The sequence below is a fragment of the Choloepus didactylus genome, chromosome 14 (assembly GCF_015220235.1).
Source record: "Choloepus didactylus isolate mChoDid1 chromosome 14, mChoDid1.pri, whole genome shotgun sequence".
NCBI lineage: Eukaryota > Metazoa > Chordata > Mammalia > Pilosa > Megalonychidae > Choloepus > Choloepus didactylus.
Window position 1 is genome coordinate 22,474,042 of NC_051320.1, and position 21,217 is coordinate 22,495,258.

Sequence of the window (21,217 nt, forward strand, 5' to 3'; positions counted from 1 at the left end):
ACACCTCATGTAGTTTCTTCCATAAAGTGCCTCTTCTGGAAGCCCAGGGATGAGTTTCTCCCCAAACCCTGAGGCTCAGCCATGTAGAAGGACTCACGAGTTGGTAGACAATACTGGTGGCCTCGAGCACCTTCGTTATCTAATCCTGCATGGAGGGGAGCCCTGACTCGGAACGGTGACTCAGTGGGCAATTATTCAGTAATCCATAGGACTGAACTCTGCAGAAGGGCCATCAGGAGGACGCCAAGGTCCAAAGGTGTCAGTAATGCTTGAGGAGTCCCTGTTCTTAAAGTGGGGTTGTAGCAAAGGACTCGTTCTTGAACTGTGGTCCAGGGTTTCTGTAGATGAAGTAGTAGCTTTCACTTGCTTACACTAGAGATGCCTGGACAGTGCGTGACCAGATGACTCCTGTCGTCTGCAATTCCTGCTCTGGTGACTTCTTGGTTCTCTTTGGACCCTAGGATTCTACAGTGTCTCTCCTGGAAGAGGAGAGCTCGGTGAGAAAAGTGCCCAGAGCGCAGCAGGGTCAGGGGATCACAGCCAGGGTGTGAACTGAATGAACTGGGGGCCAGAAGATCAACGTTTATCCATCAGCCATAGAGAATTAGAACCAAAGAGAAGCCATAAAGCCTTCAAACAGTCCCTGCATATTATTTTTGAGTCACTTTTCTCATAGTCGAGCGTTTTGTTGATTCCTGTTATAAGGTTTGCTTTGAGGCTAACATCTTAATCTTTTAATATCCTCTTGAATGTTATTAGTTTAATTAATAACATTTAAAGATTCAAACCCCATGTACTTGTGAGTAAATGGCCCTTTTGGGCCTGAGACCCAGCTCCCTTGTGCCTGAAGCTCAGAAACAATTGAGAGTCCTGGTGCTGAAAGGCCTCGGCTCTTTCTGACTCACCGACTTTTCCTTGTGTTGACATTGACTTATCTGAAGTCCCCATCATAGAGTTCCTTTCTTCCTCATTAGTGTCCCATTGTCTGCTCTGCAGTGGTGGTGGGATCTCCATAGGTCCCTGCCGTGTCTGTAGCTGTGCGTGAGCAGGACTTGCCCCCAGTGTCCAGTGGTCAGCTGGAAATCTCTGCACCCTAGCATGTTCTGAGTGTCCTCCTTATAGTCTGCCCAGGTGGCACAGCTCCTCCTCCTGTTTTCATTTGTCATGAAGAGCAGTGGGAGGAAGAAATGGCCATAAGCTCAGTGGGGTAAATGCGGTGAGAGAAAATTCCCTGCTTTTTTTGGAACAAGGATCTAAATAATTGACTGAAGAGTTCAGTTTACATTCTGAGATGAAGGGTTTGGGGCTTTGTCACCATACATGTTTCATGCAGCTTCCGAGGCTGCAGGGCCAGCATCATGCTTTGTGGCTGCAAACCATTTAGCTCATTTCATGTGTGCTGACATTCATATGCCTGTTGGACGAGATGAGGATGAGGCAGCATGGGGATGGATGGGGGTGTGGTGAATTGACATTCCAGAATGCAAAGAACCTTGACTGGGTAGTTCTCAGTGTTTGAGAAAGACCCTTTCACATAGAGAAGGAAAACTGTTCATGATGCAGTATCCCTCTTTTATCCCAGAAATGGGATATGGGCAGATCTATAGAGCCCTAACCAGGATGTGTTCAGCCTCTGTGTGAATTTTTCGCAGGCCTGATTCACCTTTGCCACCTCAGAACCTAGTTCATTAGATTAATACTTGTCCAGTACAAGGGTGGTTGGTTGGAATTTCAAAACTCACCACTAGTTTCCCTCTGAACATTTAGGATATAATACAGAAGTTCTCCTTGATTCACTAGTTGTCTTAAGGGGTGATGATACCTTCATCTCAGACTCATTTGCTGATCTGGGAACTCACTTTGGTCCCTGTCAACGGAACCATTAGCCTTTGAAAAAGTCAAATGTCCTATTTCCCAGTGCTTTCCCATATCCATCTCACATTTCCTGCTTTTGCTGCCTTCTCTACTGTATCAGTACATACCAACTTTGCCTAACCAATCACATGTACACATTATGTTAGAAACGAGCAAAATCCAGACACCAGGTATCCCCACCAGTGGTGGATGGGGCTTTTACTTTTTGTTAGATCCATGGAGCATCATTGCTCCCACCACCTCATTCTTTAAGGAAAAATAATTTCTCAACACGATTTGGGCTTAGCCCTCAGGCAAGTTTAAATACGACCAAAGGCCCTATTTCCCATCCATCCTACTGCAGAATGCACTTTGAACCTTGCCATACTCCATTACTTCCAGAAAACGCCATGAAAGAGGTGGTAGGTCACACTGTAAAAACCCTTCTGCATGAACTGGTGTTTAACTGGAGAATCGCCCTCTAAGTTTCCACCCTTCTAGGCCATGCCTGCTGGATACTCAGCCAATTCAAAAGAGTTTGGTGGAAATAACATCTGATCTACTTCATGTATTAATTTTTAAATTTATTTTGAAAATGCTACCCCGTGCCCTAACCAACCTCGGAATACATGGCAGTAACAAGGTGGGGAGAAGAATACTGTGAGACAGGTGTACTGCCCTTGAAAAGCAGTCTCTGTGAGGCCTTACCTCATGAGCAGGTCTTGTCGTGGCCATTTTCCCAGTCCAGTCTGCTTACATCCACTGCCCTTCCTCTTCCTGTACTCCTTACCTGCAAATTACACCTGGTTATTACCACACGGTCTCCCCTGCCCCAATGGACAATTGGACATCTTATTGACAGCATGTATGGCAATTAAATTTTTCCAGAGGTAGGAACAGTGGCAATGAATCCCCCCTCCCTGTTCCCCTTCCTCCCTTCCAAATGCAGCTTAAGGGCCTTGCTTTGAAGAATTTGTCCAAGCCATGTAAGGGAGCTGTGCAGGGAACAGAGGTTTCCAGAGATATCTCTCCCTAGTCAGTGGGATTAACTCAGCAGCTGCTTGGGCTGATGCTTGAATTGGACCATGGCAGCTGCCTGAGGTCAGAGGACCTCATCCCCCTGACTTTGGCATTGAAATCTCTGCAACTGCTGCCCTCTATAAAAAACCACAGGTCTAAGCTCATGTATTTCACTGGAGCATGAAGTATAGTTTTAAGAGACACTAAAAGCTTTACCATTTACAGCTATCTGTTGTTATAAGAACAAAATAGCCATGTTTCACATTCCATTCTTCAAGCCTGAAAATAGGCAAACAAATAAGGTACAAATTCTGCCACGGCCTGCGGCAGTAGACATATCAGTGAAATTAGGAGAAAGGATTTAGGTTCCAGTCCTGGCCCCTCTTCTGTGTCTGACTCTGGGCATTTAATTTCTTTGAGACTCAGTTTTCTTGCCAGTAAAATAAAGGAATGAAGGGACTATTCAATGAACAGATTCATCTATTTATGCCAACATTTGGAAGTGCAAATTCTAGTATGAAGAATTTATAATTTGTTTCAGGCCATTTTCATTGGGAGAGTTATGAGCACAGGTCATTCTGACAGACAGTGGAATAGATTATCTTTCTTAAAATATATGTGTTGTCTTGAAGTTCTTACACAAATCTCCATGTCCCAAACTGCTTCCAAATCTCTTCCCAGGCACCCATTTACTGAATGTTTTCACAGCTGCTGTTACCTCTTCAGATGCCATAAACTCCATAAAATCCATGAAGGCATAACTCAGAATTCCACCTAAAAGTACTTAGAGCTCATTGTCCAGCAGAGCAAAGATTTATGATGTACGTATTGGAGGCAATCACAGAATATGAGATGAATGAAGAAATGGAAGATAAGTGATTTTTTAAATTAGCTTTTTTGAAGTATACATACACTAAATTTTGCCCATCTTAAGTGTACAGTTCAATGAGTTTTGACAAATATGTAGAGTTGTGTACCCACCACCACAATTAAGATAAAGAATATTTCCATCACCCCCAAAAGTTCCCCCATGTGCCTTTGCAATTAATCCTCTCCCTGCCTCTGGCAACCACTAATGTGTGTGCTGTCACTATGATTTTGCCCCTTCTAGAAGGTCATATAAATGAAACATACAGTATGTAGATTTTGGGATTGGCATCTTTTAATTAGCATAATGCTTTTGAGAGTCATCCATGTTGTAGCAAGTATCAGTAGCTCATTTCTTGTTATCCCTGAGTAATTTTCCATTGTGTGGATATATCACAGTTTATTTATCTTTTAATCAGTTGGTAGATACTGAGGTAGTTAACAGCTTTGGCTATTATAAATAAAGTTGCTATGAACATTCACATATAGATCTTCGTGTGAATGTATGTTCTCATTTCTCTTGAGTAAATATCTAGGATAGAATCACTTAATTGTGTGGTTAAGTTGATGGTTATCTTCATAAGAAACTGCCAAACTGTTTTCCATGGTGGCTATTCAATTTTGAGTTTCCACCAGAATGGAAGAGAGGGCTACTTGCTCCACATCCTAGCCAGCCTTCGGTATGGGGTCAGTCTTTAAAGTGCAGTCATTCTAATGGGGTGTGTAGTATCTCTTTGTGGTCCTAATATACATTTACCTGGTGACTAAAAATGGTAAGCATCTTTTCATATGCTTCTTAGTCATTTTTATATTTCCTTTCGTAAAGTACCTGTTCAAATTTCTGCCACTTTTTATTTTGTTAGAGCTGTTTATGTATTCTGGAAAACTCCTTTATCAGACAGATATTTTGCAAACATTTTCTTCCAGTTTGTGGCTCACCTTTTCATTTTCTTAACAGTGTATTTTGATGAGCATTTACTTCTAATTTAGATGAATTCTAATTTATTATTTTTTCTTTTCTCATGTGTGTTGTGCTTTTTGTGTCTGTTTAAGAAATCTTTTCTTAAGATCACAGAAATTTCTCCTATTTTTTTTTCTAGAATTTTTATAATTTTACCTCTTACATTAGGTCTGTGAGCCATTTTAAGTTAATTTTTGAATATCTGAGGTAAGGACCAAGGACACCCCCACCATATCAATATCCATTATCCCAGCATTATTTGTTGAGAAGACTATACTTTTGCTCAGTGGAAAAGCTTGATGGTTGAGAAATTCAATTGACCATAGATATGTGGTCTCTATTTTGTGCCATTGAGCTGTTATGTTTGTCCTGACACTAATACCACACAGTCTGGATTATAGCTTTATAATAAGTATTGAAATCAAGAACCCCTCCAACTTTGTCCTTCTGTTTTCATAATTATTTTGACTATTTATCAATCTCATTGATCTTTTCAAAGAGCCAGGTTTTGACTTCATTGTTTCTTTCTTTCTTATCTTTTCTTTTCTTTTTTTTTTTTTGTCTATTTTCCATTTTATTGATTTCTACTCTTTCCTTTATTATTTTCTTCCTTGTGCTGATTTTGGGTTTCTCTTCTTTTTTTAAAGTTTCTTTAGTTTCTTGTATTATTGATTTGAGATTTTGCTTTTTTTTTTCCTAATATAAGCACTTAGTGCTATGAATTTTCTTCTAATCACTGCTTTAGCTGCAATCCACAGTTTTTTTTTTCTTTTTTTTTTTTTTATTGCCATTGTTCACATACCACACAATTATCCAAAGATCCAAAGTATACAATCAGTTGCCCCTGGTACCCTCTTACAACTGTGCATCCATCACCACAATTAATTTTTGTTCAATTTTTAGAAAATTTTAATTATTCCAGACAAGAAATAAAGACAAAGAAGAGAAAAAAGAAAAAAAAAAAGGAAACTCAAATCCTCCCATATCCCTAACCACACCCCCCTCCATTGTTGACTTGTAGTATTGGCATAGTACATTTGTTACTATTTATGAAAGAACATTGAAATACTACTAACTGTAGTATGTAGTTTGCAATAGGTATATATTTTCTCCCTATATGCCCCCCTATTATTAACTTCTAGTTGTAGTGTCATGCATTTGTTCTGGTTCATGAAAGATTTCTAATATTTGTACAGTTAATCATGGACACTGCTCATCACAGGATTTAGTTTTATACATTCCCATCTTTTAACCTCCAAATTTCCTTCTGGTGACATACATGGCTCTGAGCTTCCCCTTTCCACCACATTCACGCACCATTCAGCACTGTTAGTTATTCTCACAACATGCTACCATCACCTCTGTTCATTTCCAAACATTTAAGTTCATCCTAGTTGAACATTCTGCTCATACTAAGCAACCGCTCCCCATTCTTTAGCCTTGTTCTATATCCTGGTAACTTATACTTCATGTCTATGAGTTTACATATTATAATTAGTTCCTATCAGTGAGACCCTGCAATATTTGTCCTTATATGTTTGACTTATTTCACTCAAGTATATTGCCCTTAAGGTTTCATCATCAACCCATTTTTTTTAAAGATGGTTTTGTTCACACGCCATACATTCCATCCTAAGTAAACAATTGATGGTTCCCTGTATAGTCACATATTTATGTGTTCACCACCCTCACCACTATCTATATAAGGATATCTGCATTTCTTCCACAAAGCAGGAGGAAGAGTCAAAGAAGGTAGAGAGGCAAAAGAAAAAGAAAAAAGAAAGAGGGAAAAAAAATGACAGCTAGGAAGCAGCAAAAGGAAAGACAACCTTAAATCAAAGTAGCACAAGGAGTCAGACAACGCCACCAATGCCAAGTGTCTCACACCCCTCCCATATGCCCCCCTCTTATCTGCATTTACCTTGGTATATTGCCTTTGTTACATTAAAGGAAGCATAATACAATGATTCTGTTAATTATAGTCTCTAGTTTACGTTGATTGTATTTTCCCCCATGCCTCCCTATTTTTAAAACATTGCAAGGTTGACCATTTTGTTTGTTCTCCCTCGTGAAAAAATATATTTGTACATTTTATCACAATTGTTGAACACTCTAGGTTTCACTGAGTTATACAGTCCCAGTCTTTATCTTTCCTCTTTCCTTCTGGTGTCCCACATGCTCCTAACCTTCCTCTTTCAACCATATTCATAGTTATCTTTGTTCAGAGTACTTACATTGCTGTGCTACCGTCACCCAAAATTGTGTTCCAAACATCTCATTCCTGTCTTCTCCTATCAGTCTGTAAAGCTCCCTTTAGTATTTCCTGTAGGGCAGGTGTCTTGTTCACAAAGTCTCCCATTGTCTGTTTGTCAGAGAATATTTTGAACTCTCCCTCACATTTGAAGGACTGTTTTGCTGGATATAGGATTCTTGGTTGGCGGTTTTTCTCTTTCAGTATCTTAAATATATCACACCACTTCCTTCTAGCCTCCATGGTTTCTGCTGAGAAATACACACATAGTCTTATTAAGCTTCCTTTGTATGTGATGGATCGCTTTTCTCTTGCTGCTTTCAGGATTCTCTCTTTGTCTTTGACATTTGATAATCTGATTATTAAGTGTCTTGACATAGGCCTATTCAGATCTGTTCTGTTTGGAGTTCGCTGCACTTCTTGGATCTGTAGTTTTATGTCTTTCATAAGAGATGGGAAATTTTCATTGATTATTTCCTCTATTATTGCTTCTGCCTCTTTTCCCTTCTCTTCTCCTTCTGGGACACCAGTGATACGTACATTCTTGTATTTCATTTTGTCCTTAAGTTCCCAGAGACATTGCTCATATTTTTCCATTCTTTTCTCCATCTGTTCTTTTGTGTGTAGGCTTTCAGGTGTTTTGTTTTCCAGTTCCTGAGTGTTTTCTTCTGCCTCTTAAGATCTGCTGTTGTATGTTTCCATTGTGTCTTTTGTCTCTTGTGTTGTGCCTTTCATTTCCATAGATTCTGCCAGTTGTTTTTTTGAAATTTCAATCTCTGCCTTATGTATGCCCAGTGTTTTCTTTATAGCCTTTATCTCTTTTGCCATATCTTCTCTAAACTTTTTGAATTGATTTAGCATTAGTTGTTTCAATTCCTGTATCTCAGTTGAAGTGTAAGTTTGTTCCTTTTACTGGGCCATAACTTCGTTTTTCTTAGTGTAGGTTGTAGTTTTCTGTTGTCTAGGCATCTGACCTCCTTGGCCACCCCAATCAGGTTTTCCCAGATGAGAACAAGCTCAGGTCCCAGAAGGAGGAAATATTCAGTGTCCGGTTTCCCTGAAGGTGTGTCTTAGAGGATTGACACACCCTGTGCTCTTCTGCCCAGCAGGTGGCGCCTGTCGGCCTGTCACTCCAGGCTGGTGTAAGGCGGTGTGGCCGGGGGCTGTTTTCCCCCAGGCTCTGGAGTCTGGTTCTGAATGGAAGGCAGGTAATAGAGCTGGGTCCCTCTCTTTCCTCTTGGGAAGCTATGCTCCCTACAGAGAGGTTATTTGCATATAAATAGATTCTTTGCTTCCCTGACTCTATCTCTACCCTTGTCTGGGTCAGAGTGCTGCGAGTTTAAAATGGCTGAGGCTTTCTCTACAGTAGAGCACTGCAAGCAGAAAACGTCTGAGGCTTTCTCCACTGAGCCGCCCAGGTTGTGAGAGAGAGAGAATGGGACAGAAAGCCCCTGTCCATGGCCCCCAGATTGACCCATCAGCCAGAGATAGCCCACATCCTGAGACAGATGTTCCCCCGACTCTCCCAAGGTCAGTCATCACCAAAAGCCTGTCTGCTTGTTGGAGATTTGCTGTCTGTATTAAGCAGTTACCATTAAAACACCAGTTGGAGGTGGGCTGAGGTATATTCGCTGGTTCAGAGAGTGCTGCTCTCTACCACCAGGAGGCTTCTGTGAGGGAGGGGCCCTCCACTCGGATCTAGTTTTTACTTACAGATTTTATGCTGCAATCTCGGGCATTCCTCCCAATTCAGGATGGTGTATGATGAGAGGACAGTCATGTTTCTCTCCCCGCAGTTATTAAAGGTTATTTACTAATTTTTCTGTTGTTTATTAGTTCCAGGAGGTCTAACTAGCTTCCACTCCTCTCTATGCTGCCATCTTAGTTCCTTCCCTCCACAGGTTTGATAGATGGCATTTTCCCTTTCATTTAATTCAAAAATGTTTTCTAATTCCTCTTGTGGTTTCTTCTTTGACCCATGGGTTACCTGGATGAGTGGTGTTTAATTTCCAAATATTGGATATTTTCCAGCTATCTTTCTGTTTGACTTCTGGTTTGTCTTGTGGACAGAGACCATGCTTTATATAATTACAGCCCTTTTAAAATTATTAAGATTTGTTTTATGACCCACAATATGGTCCACATGAATGTTCCATGTGCACTTGAAAAGACTGTACGTTCTGTTGTTGTTGGATGATACTTTGCCTAAATGCCAATTAACCATGATAGAACAACATTGATAGTGTTATTCTACTGCCTACTGTATCCTTACTGATGTTCAGATGACTTGTTTTATCAATTACTCAGAGAGAAATTTTGAAATCTCTTACTATAAGTGTAAATGTATCTATTTCTCCTTATAGTTCATCAATTTTTACCTCATTTTGAAACTCGGGTGATTCACATATAGCATTACTATGTTTTCTTGAAGAGTTGATCCTAAGATAAGTGTGTTTTGTTTTTAACAACTTCTTTCTCCTCTTTTTGTGACTGGCTGCTTGAATGGTTATAGAGAGGGCCCTCATTCTCATATGCTGTCTTTTAAAGTAGCTTAGCAAAGGTGGGGGCCTCTGGGGAGGGGCCTGGAGAAGGAAGGTGCTGGCAGCCGTGAAGGCATCCCAACAGCATGCCATGGGGCTGACGTCATGACCTAAATCCTACCAGCCTGTCCCCCTTCCTCCTCCAGCAATGCCCATGACTGACGGCCTGATGCTTTCAAGTTAGTCACTTAAAGTTAGCTAGACTTTATGATTGGATGATTACCTGTCTCTCTTCTGTGGAACCCCTATTTTTAGTTCTGATATAAATTGCCTTATGAGCTAATATCTCTATACATTTTCATGACACATCTATGCCCTGGCTCACCCCTTGTCACATCTAAACTAGTTTCTGTGGGACTGCAAAGGCCACACTGTCAATGGGGCCAGAGGCTCCAACACCAGGCTTTTCCTCTTGGCTGAGAAGGACCCATGATTCCCAACCCACGTGTTGACACAAAGATTTAGAATGGTCCCTTCCCCTGTCCCAGATGTTTTCCAGATCCTTTCTATCTAGCTTGTCATTAGCTCAGAGAAGGAGCCGCAGGAAGAATGTAGCTTACCCAGCCCTTGGAACTCTTTGTGTTAAAATAGCAGAGGGGATGTGTGGAAGGTCAAGAGCAGCAGCTTTTTTTAGGCAGTAGCGATGGGGAAGTGTCACCACAGAAAACTAGCCCATGGCCATCTTTATCACTGAACCAGTCTCTATAAATTTTTCCCTGTGAGGCTATAAAGGTACTCCCAGAGGAAAATAAAAACCACTTTAAAAAAAAAAAAAAAAAAAAAAGAAGGAAAGAAAGAACCATGGCTTAAATGATGAGAGAGGGGTGGCAAGGGGTGACTACGGCTAGCAAAGCTTCTTTTTCCTTCTTAAAGCCCTGGGTTTGTTTCCTAGACTCTCAGAAACCAGCACATATCTCCCCAGACCTGAGACCTTACCAAATTTCTCATCACCCCGAGATTCAGTCCCCTTGAAAATATTCATATTTTTCATGAGCCAGGATGAGCAGTGGGCCAAAGTGCAAATGAGAAGCAGCCACTTTGAGGCCCGACATCTCCACAAAGTGCCACATGCTAAGAGATAAAATCATATTCATGCAAATGACCTTTCAGACCAAACCTTCAATACCGATTTCGAGTGCAAACATAAACTCCAGCTGCCTCCAGAGACTAGAAGTGAGAGATGTCTGAGGCAAGAGGGCTGAAAAGCTTCTTTCCTGAGCTAGTTTAATTTCACAAAGCATTACAGAACATTTAAAAAAATAAAGCAGGAGACCAAGAACATGATTTCCCATGAGTGTGACTATAGGTTCTGTGTTCTTTGAAATGATCTATTTAATTTTCCAAACCAAAGTGAAATGAATGAAAATTTAACTATGTTCTCTAAATTTAATTGAGGGTTTCAGGGTGTCAATTTATTTTCAAACAGAAATCCTTATTGAGAGCAATTGCTTCGTGTTTTACAAATTAGGAAGTTCAAGTGTACAAATGGCTGATCTGCCAGCCACCCTGACTGTGCTGGAATTTCAGCTTGATAAAAATAGAGAGAAAACTAATCAGTGCTTACAACTGGCCTATATTTACTGCATAACTTTGCTCAGGATGTAATGATCCTAGAAATTATAAGAAGTTATGAGATCGAAATGCAGGCATTTTTACATTATCAGTCACATAGACAAAAGTTATAGGAGGGAGTAGAGTTTTAATTAACAAGTGTTAATGAGGTTATGTTAATATTATTAATGTTATTTTGTATTGTGTCTTACGATTGAAACTGTCTTTTTCTGGACTTTCTTTTTTCCTGCTGGGAACGTGACATCTTAATAACTGCCAATTTCAGGCTTTACTAGAAGGTCAAAAAATATCAATAATGATATGGTTGTTATATTTCTGAGGATCAGCTAGCATCCTAAATAAATGTCACTTTAATAAGAAATTAAAATGGATGAATCCATTTTAAAGAGGGGAATATAATGTAAAATGTGTGTGAGCAATGTAATGAATTCTCTTCCCCTGGCAACATGTGCCTACAGCATGACAATTCCATGAAAACAGTTAACGCAGGTGCCAGGAAGAGCTCTCTGGGGGAGTTGTTATGACATATTAAATTTTGTTTCCTGTATTTTTTAATTGTTTATTATTCTGATTTAACCTAAGACCCTTGTTGGTGTTGTACTACAGCTTCTGAAAAATGGATGCCATTTAGCAATAGCTATAATCAATGTGTGTACATTGCTTTATGGTTTACAAAGTGCTTTCATAGAGATTCTCCAGTTTAAACTTCAGGATAACCCTATATGGTAGGAATTGGGCAACTTACCTATTTAATACTTGAGAAGACAGGATCATGCAGGGAACATGGTTTGCTCAAGATCACAGAATAGCTGGGAGCATGGCACCTCCTGATTCCTTGACATCCACCATGGAGTGTGTGTGTGCGTGTGTGAGAGAGAGAGAGAGACAGAGACTGGAGGCCACACTGGAGTCTAAGGAAAGTTAGGGAATCCCACTTCATCTGGGTTGATATGACTAAGGCAGAAGTCAGTGTGACCAAGCATTCCTCTGCTTTGCCTCAGCCCTCAGGACGCATTCCCCACCCTCACAGAGCACAGGTGGATGGTTTTCAGACCCTCTAGCCTCACAGAGCACAGGTGGGTGGTTCTCGGGCCCTCTAGCCTCACAGAGCACAGGTGGGTAGTGTTCAGGCCCCTCAGCCTCACAGAACACAGGTGGATGGTTTTCAGATCCCCCCCCCACCCCCCACCCCCCTACCCCCCCCCCCAAGCCTCACAGAGCACAGGTGGGTGGTTCTCAGGCCTCCACTGCTGGCAGGAATGTGGCTGTCCATTCCGAAGGAGAGAGACCCAATCCTGTAGCAGCACCCAGCACTGCTGACCACCTGGCCCCTCTCATCAGCCTTCCAGGGGTGTGGTCTGTCCTCAGGCCTGGAGACTCACAGCTTCAGCAGCACCTGCTCTCCTCTCTTCCCTTTGGATCTGTGGTCACTCTTAACAACTCTCAGCACTTTATCCTTAGAGTTACTTTGGGCAAGTTCCTCAGCCTTCTTGAGTCTTCCTCATCTATTAATTGGGCATAAAAACACAATCCACCTCACAAGGTTCTTGAGGAGAACCTGTTGGGTGGATTTGCCTAACACAAAGTAAGGAAGCCTCTGTCTGTGAAGCATTTAGGAGTGATTAGCAGTTCTTGTAGTGCAATTCTCCTTTGAGAGAGAGCCAGAGCACCCATAGCCTCGGTCAGACACAGTTGTCAGGTCCATCCCTGAGAAGGCGGCTGGCATTAAGTTTGTGCCCAGCTGTGAAATCAGTGTTTTAGCTTCTCTCTCATCTGCTCTCCACCCTGACCCTATCAATTCCTAAACAACATGTTTGAAATGAAACAAACAGAATACAACAGACTTCCTCTTCCAGCTTAAGAAAAAGCCAATTGAATTTTTTCTTGTTTGGTGGGCTTGAGGGAATTACTCTGGTTTCTGACCTTCCCTCAGCAAGAAGCAGCTAATGGCAGCGAAGCCCCCAAATCCACTCCCTTCACCCATCCCTTCAAGCACTCAGGGTGTAAAGCTGTAAATCCTCCCAAGGAAAACTGCCTTTTAGTGAGTGAGTGCCTTTCAGAACTCTCTTGGGAGGTGCCTGTTTTCTTCTTCCTCCAGAATTCATGGAGAGCGTGCTGTGTTTTCACCACTCTGTGCTTCATTCCTAACATATCTTGGTTGCTTGGCCACCAAGCAGAGAAGTCTGCATTCCTATTCTAGAAATATCCATGATGGTGGAGCTGCCCAGTACAGTTTCAAGGGCTTAGACCCTTGGCCATGAGCCACACATCATGCCAGAGTCACTTCTCAGGCATTGCTGTCATCCCTTTCCCCTCCCGCTCCCCTGACTGGCTCCTGGCTCCATTCTCTTTTCCTGTCTGGAATCCATAATGCTTACACTATCCAAGGGCCTGATGTTCAGGAATGCTCAGCAGGCTGCCCAGGCCAAGGACTGAGTTTGGTCTTTCTGAATCAAACATTCTCCACATGCCCTCGGTGTTCCTACTCACACCTGTTTCCAGCCTCTGGCTTTGATCTGCTGACCCTGTGTAGCAGGTGCTCCATGGATACTGGGTTGTTGCCCACTTAGCAGCTTCCATCTTACCCCTCCCATCCACGTTCCTTTTAGACAAATGGATTTCATTGTAGATGGGCAAGAGTTCTTTGAATTGGCACAGGAAGCCTGGCACTGCACATGTGGCAGTAATCAGATCCTTCTGTCAGTTGAACCTGTGTGGGCATTCACAGAGGCACTGAGTGAGGGGGCTGGGCGCGCATGTCCACACTGTCCCCAACATCTCCCCAAACGGCCTGACATAGTGCTTAACTCAGCCACAACAGTCATCCTTTCAGGGAAAGGCATGGGCGTTGCAGGGTAAAATGTCATCAGGCAGGGGTGGAGTTTAAGCCATCATCACCCTTAAGGCCTTAGTTTCTACTCATTTTATAAAATTTGTGACTATCATTTGGATAAGCCTATGGAAATGAAATGCAGACAGGTAAATTTTAATGAATCAGAGCCATAGGTGAAGCGCAGAAAATGAGCATTTGGGGAATGGCAGATGTACCCAGTGGAGGCCCTGGGAAGCGTAGGGGCAGCTGCAGGGCACTAGCTACTAATGAAGATGAACTGGCAGAGCTCACTGTTACTTTGGGCCAGCTGAAAAAAAAAAAAAAAAGAAAAGAATTTCCCTTCTAAATGCCACCACCCACACGTGCCACCATCATGTGCCCTGGGTTAAGTGCCCAGGGATACATATACCCTAAATGGGACCTGAAGGCAGTTTCATGTTTTTATTGTCAAGAATCCTGCCATAAGAAGCATCATGGCTTTTGGAAAAAAAAAAAAATACATCACATGTAGTATAAAAGTCAAGTCAAAGACTCCATTAAGCATTTTACTTTCTTTTCTTTGACACCTTCCAACTAAAAAGTAGCCTTCCATGGGGAGCAACAAACTTATGTTCCTTTAGGGGCCAGAAAGTTAACATTAATGTAAAAAGCAGGCCAGGCAGAAGAAGAATGTTCATAGAAGCATAAATACAAGAAATATTGGTTTCTTCTTAATTCTGCTATGAGCATAGCAACTGCACATGTGCAAGAATAAATGGCGGCTGAAACCAGCCTTGCAGCAGGGAAGTGAAAGGGAATGCCGGGCACTGTGGACGGCAGGCAAGAGCACACCTGCTCGGAGGGGCTGCCACTGCCCAGCTCTCCTGGCAGATGCTGTGCTGCCAGATTTTCTGCCTTGTCAAGAGAAGTCTCCTGATTTTTTTCAATGTTGGCCACTAATTCAATTTTTTTTTCCTTCAAAATGCCATGCAGCTGCACAGTACAGGCCAAATAGTATACGCTACAACCTAGAGCTGTCCTGCAGGCAGGCAGATGTCCATGCCTTCTGGTGGAATACATACCCCTTACTCCCCATCACCAGGAGAACTTCTTGGTGACATCACTCATCGAGGAGAGCCAGCTCTGGGTGGGAGCCCTGGCACTTCCTGCTCTTCTGCAGCATGATATGATACCCAAGTAACAGAATTTGTTGTTAATTTTTTTCTCTCAAAGGACATTTTCAAAATAACAGGATAAAAAATCAAAGGAGAAAGAAAAGGTCTGGTTCATGAACACCCAGGATTCATCCAAGAAAAACAGTCTTTTCTCTAAGCAAAGGTGTATCACTCATCTCTGCTGGTCTTTCATGGATCTTGGCCAAATTGAATCTCTCTGCCAGCTGAGACAGAGGGAGAGTTCTGCCTCCCTATTCCATTTCCTCATTTCATTTTATGACTAAAAATCAGAGTTTTCAAATTACCTAACGCTCCACAGTGAGAGAGCACAGTGTTAAATGATGGTCGTAGATTTTTTTCTGTCACTTGAGGAAAATATGTAACATTTAGAAATAATATGGGACTAACAGTCTTTGTTCACTTTTTTATTCATTTCAAATTAAATGAAAATGCAGGGAGAGTAGATCAGTGTTTGTCATTCTCTTCTGTCCTTTGCTCAGTTTCATGATACATCAATATTCTCCCCCCAAAAGCACTTCCTGTGATGGAGGTAAGCCAGCAGTCCCCCAAAAATAATTTGGGAAACTTTGAAGGAACACATATGTAAAATTCCATTTGAATAAGCTATAGGAAAGATGCCTGCATTTGAATTAATGGCCTGTGCTTATGGAAAGGAGGTTTCTAAATTCTTAAGTCATTCTTCCTTTTTGAGGTAGCCATATACAAATTTGGGTCACTTAGAGATAACCGAACAGGATCATGGATGACCATGATGACAACAAGCTGAAGGGATTAAATCATATAAATGGTGTTCAGTTTTGGGGGAAATCGGCATGGCAAATGCAGTTGACTTTTCTTACTGGAGGTCATTGCTGTTGTATACGGCTCATCAAAAACAGTCCTCAAGGGACTCTGCATGGAGGAGCTCCTTCACTGATGTACAAAAGAAGGAAGAAAGGAAACAGACATTTATAAAGCACTTAATGTAAGTTAGGCATGTGCAAATTGCTGTACGCATATTCAGTCCTTACAACAGCCTTGTGAGATAGGTTCTCATTCCTATTTTATGGAGGAGAAAACTACAGCTCAGAGAGGTTAAGTAACTTGTCTAAGTCCTACAGCTAATAAGTGGTTGGTCTGGGATTCAAAACCAGGCTACTCCTCTTTGCCCAGGACATCCTCGCTGAGACGGTTGGTGGGTCCTCAAGTTTATATATACAAAGTCAAGGAGATGGTGTAATCACCCAGAGAAGCTCAAGATAACCTCAGCTCTGTCTCACAGGCCCCACAGACTCAGTCCCTCCGGCCCCCACCCTGGCACTGGCCTTTCTTCTCTGAAAGATAGTACCACTCCATATTGTTTGGAGGAAAATCTAACAATTGCCTAGAAACATAAGGGTGTAAACATAGCAAACTCAAACCATTTAATCCCCAATTTTGAAGGCTATAGTGTATTAGTAGCTGAACATGTTTAAATGAAAGATAGATTTTAATATCCAGTACAGAAAAGCACAAAAATATATTCAAATGCCAAAAGCAATCCCAAATGGCTTATTAAACACCAGCAGCTTCCCAAAGATTATATCTGTCTACAGAAAATATCTCACTAAACTATTTTTCACCATTTAGATATGTCAGAATAGCTGTCATGGAAGTTTCCTCTAGATTAGAAATTACCTTCAAAAAATAGTCTGATGGTTTGGTCATCTAGGCAGAATTCATTAGTCCCTCATATAGAATGGTTATAAAAAGTCTTAAGCATCAATGATGTGCCCAAATTATTTGATTTTTAAGGGTTAGTGAGAGTGACTATGAAAGGGAAGAGAAGAGTTTGAAGTTTATGAATAAGTACAGGATTCTGTCAGGATGATGTTTATTCCATCTCAGTTTCAAGGATATTGAGGTATCTAACCCATTACCAACAGAATTTTTTAAAAGCCCAATTTCATTCAATTTCTAAACGTGCCTCAGTTTTATTCCACTATGGATAATATGATTTTCTGGCCATTCTAAACGTTCTATCAGGTAGCAAATATGGCCAGATGAAGGATAATGTCCCCAAAGCTATAAGCAATTGATTTATTAACCTCGAAACATCATCCCAAAATATATAATTAGGGTAAAATCTGGTAAAGTGCAGGCTAAGCACTCATTTTTCACTCTAAACTATCTTGAGTAGCAACAAAACAACATACTTACCAAAATTCTGCTGTGCCTGGGCCAGGTGTTGTCCATTCATATTACAGCTTCACCAGATCGCTGGGGGCTTCAGAGCTGAACGCATGTGGCCACCTCATTGCTTTGCAGTCAGTGGATTCTAGTATGTTGGGGCAGATTCATCAGTGAAGTCATTAACATATGTTTGTCCATTTTCAGTAATTCTAAGGGAACTTTGTTTACGATGGTACCTTTAAATTATACATTCAGTTGTGTTACAGTGAGACCTCTTTATGATTGTTCCTCATTTCCTAAATTATTTTTAAAACTCAAAACAACATAAATGATTTACAATTACTTCAAAATCAAAATCTGTGTCTGTCAGGTATTTATAAAAGATAGCTGTCACTTTAGAAATATTAATGTTATTTGACTACCTGGAGAAAAAAAATTCCCTTCATGATTTGCTTAAAAGTAAGCCTGCAGTTTTCAAAAGTTATACTATAGTATAAATTATACTTACTTATTTATTTCTTTACTTATATATTTACCTAGTAGAAACGTCTTCCTTTAGCAGTGGAGAGATTATATTAATATGTCTCAGAATGTCACTGTGGATGTGCAGTGTCATTTAAATTCTGATTTTTTTTTATTCTGCAGGCTTTTCTGAACACAACCTCCTATTAGTTTCAATGTGACTTTCAATAAATCATTGCACAAGTAGACTTCTAAAAGAAAAAAAAAAAAAAAAATAGAATAGCCTGGACTCTTTTCCAAGAACTTCCCTCCACTGCATGCATTACTGTTGCCCCATTTTGGATCTTGAGTGTGAATTACTTTCATAGCTCTTGGCCATAGCCAAGATAACCCAAGCTTGCTTTCCATCTCTAATAATAATTATGTACCAGATAATTATTATTATCTTTTCCCCTTAGAAAAGTGGCTGGGACAACCCAAAAAGGACTAGCCCCTTCTTCTGATTCATGTTTTCTTCTGTTGCAGATTGGATTTGAGGCCCCTGTCCTCCAAGCACAGGCTGCAGCTTCAGGGAGTGGGAATGAAGCTGATTCCGAGCCAGCTCGCCATGTCTTCTCCTTTTCCTGGTTGAACTCCCTGCATGAGTGATGTTCATTCCAACTGCTGCCCCTCTGTCTGCCTGGTTGATATGCACCGAAACAGCAGGGAATCTCAATGAAATTCACATGATGCAGATGATGAAAGGGACCTCTGAACAGGATTTCTGCAAAAAATCTTTAATTCCAGAAGACTTATCTAACACGTTGAGGGAAAACAATTCTTTCAGAAAGCTTTGGGAAACAGAAACTTGATCTTATGCAAATCTTTTATTGTGTGGGAAACATCACGAAGGGTGTGCAGGTGTGGTATGTGTATATGTCCGTCAGTAACAAGTGGCAAATATTGAAAAAAGTGGACACTACAACTCTCATCTCTAACAGGCACTGGCTTTTTGTTATTATATAGCAGCTCTTATTCCCTTTCCTTTTTAACTATGCAGGTGGTCAGTGAAATTCATGTTAATGCATAAGTGACTGATTTATCAATATATGGACAAAAGGTAAATCATTGACCAAATGTATGAAATGTTTCACAAAGTTTTCCTCTTTTTCTACTAGATGCCATGGATGTATATCCAGAATTGTTCTTTGCTTTTGGTGATTCTTGCATAGTCCAGAAGGCTGAAGGCCTAGGACATCTCTTGCAACATTTTTCTTATCTTAGTTTTAGATATTCAGATATCATGCATTTTAATTGGAAAAATCCTTCCAGCAGGAGCTGTCTACTTTCTCTTGTATCCACTGAGGCACCAGTATTGTGAACTGTAGAACAACTGTGTGTATTTACAGACACAAATGCACACCAGACACATTTAAAATATATACATATTTAAATCACACTTTGTCCCACCACAATGCCTCCTTCAGAACTTAAGTATAACTTTACTCTGTATGAAATCTTAAATAAATGATGTTTTTAAAAAGTTAGTCTAATAATGGTTTATTCAGCATTTAATTTTATCCTATGAATCTACTAGTCAAATGTATTTAAAGGGTCCCCTGGAAAGAAGTGTCTTCATACATCCACATTAGTTTTGAAGAGTTAACCATTCGATTGTAACTATTTAAGCTATAACCAAATACCAAAAGTGAATGCATTGTAAAATTAATTATGTGGACCATTCAATTTTAGAAGTGAACAGAGATAGTTTATATTCCTAAGAATTAAGGTAACTAAGGTGACATAAACATAAATGTGGAGGGAATTTATGAAGTTATAAAAGTTGAATGTTCTTTATGGGAAAATTTTTCACAAGTGCCATTTTATAGCAACTAAATGTAGTTGTTTTAAATGGAGATACTAGCAAGTTTCTCATGTTACAAACAGGCATTAAAAAATAGCTCAGAAGAAAAAAAATTGTGGTACCAAAGTAGTATCTTGATAAAGTGAGCCTATCTCTTAGAAAAAATGGAACATCACAGCAATAAATTTGGAGGAATGCCCCACCTCAACCTTTCTCCTTTCTTCCCTTCATTCTTCTCCACGGTCTCTAATTATTTTACATCTTAAAGTTAATCAGGTTTAAATGTTATTTCCATTATGAATTGATCTTTCATTTATAGAATTACCAAGCCTTGGAGCTGGAAGCAACTTCCCAATTTACTTAACTCAACCTCAGAGGCATAACCTGCAGTACAGAGATGAGCCAGAGACTATAAAAGGCCTGGGTTAGCCACTGACATATGTTTGTATTTCTTAGTAAAAAAAATGAAATGCAGGGAGTGTTTATTTTTCTTGTGCTTCTTTCAGTTTGGAGAAAGCTAGGAGCTAGGAGCTGAGAGTATGTCTCGTGTGAACATTTAAGAGGAAAAATAAAGTCATGATTACCTTTGCAGCTTTTATTAAAAATATAAATATTCAACATTCTCTTAAACAACCAAATTGACCAAGGATTGGAAAGACGTTTTATTACCAAAACGTGTACAAGAAAAAGTTGATTCAAAGAGCTTACAGGTTTTGCCTCACCCACCCACCTAAGAGAATGTCATTCTCTTTGGCTCATATCACAACAAAAAACAACTGTGTGGCTTCTGTCTGCATCTTCGAAACGTTTCCTTGCTAGCCTACACTCTTTAAAAACGTCACTAAAGACACCTGAAAGTAGAAACTAAAAGCAGACAATACAAGCAACATTTTTTGTGTTACTGCATGTGAATACACTTTGTGCATGCTAACTAAGCGGTACAGGCTCTCTCGCTGCACATCTATGCGTCAAGCTATATAAAAATAAACAAATGGTATCAGAACAGGGCTATGGTACAGAATACTGTATTTTTCCATTTTTTAAATTTCCCTGTGTGTGATAAATGCAGAATCCCTTTGGCCAAACGCACCGTTTCATTTCCCAATAATCTCCATCAGTTTCCTATTGCTGTGAGCTTGCTGCGCTAATTGCTCAGCCCTAGCCATTTCCAAGACTTCTCGGAGCAGGTGGAAGGTGAGATCCAGCGAGATGGGAGGCTCCTCGGATCGCCTCTCCCTCTCCTGCGCCTCCTGGTGGCCGCCGAGGGCGTTCTCGGTGCGGCGCTCCGCGAGACCCGCCGGGCTATCGAGCGAGCGCCTGGGCAGCGGTAGCTGCTGCAGCAACGCGCGCAAAAAGTTGGCGGCCGCCTCCTCCGGCGAGGGGCGGCTGCCGCTGCCGCCAGCAAGGGGCGAGGAGGCAGGCGAGAAGGGGGCAGCGGGGCTTTTGTTGAGGTTCCCCAGGCGGAGGAAGTATTCCTCCCCCATGCGGAGCAGGACGGGTAGAGGCTGCTGCTGCTGGGGCTGCCCCGGCTGCGGCGGCGCCTGAAAGAATTCCAGGGGTTGGGGAGCCCGCGGGGGGTGCGGGGCGCCCGGGCCGGGTCCTTGGCTGAGGAAGGCCCTGCATGGCGGGCAGGGCAGGAGAGCCACCAGCAAGACACCCGCTGGCACTAGCAGCGGCAGCCTCATGTT

The 21,217-nt window shown here is 41.3% G+C and overlaps 2 protein-coding genes across 2 annotated transcripts in view; one reads left to right on the forward strand and one right to left on the reverse strand.

The window, feature by feature from the left end:
* Positions 1–19,189, forward strand: part of TRIM55 (tripartite motif containing 55) — a 47,307-nt gene extending 28,118 nt beyond the window's left edge. The window contains exon 9 of the mRNA XM_037803429.1: positions 18,212–19,189. Coding sequence (XP_037659357.1) covers positions 18,212–18,334 — 123 coding nt within the window. The 3' untranslated portion in view covers positions 18,335–19,189. The remainder of the gene's footprint in view (positions 1–18,211) is intronic.
* A 1,434-nt stretch (positions 19,190–20,623) lies between these two features.
* On the reverse strand, positions 20,624–21,214 carry CRH (corticotropin releasing hormone). Its single transcript, XM_037803516.1, has one exon. It carries the CDS (start codon positions 21,212–21,214, stop codon positions 20,624–20,626), a length of 591 nt encoding a protein of 196 aa, XP_037659444.1.
* Between the last annotated feature and the right edge of the window lie 3 nt (positions 21,215–21,217).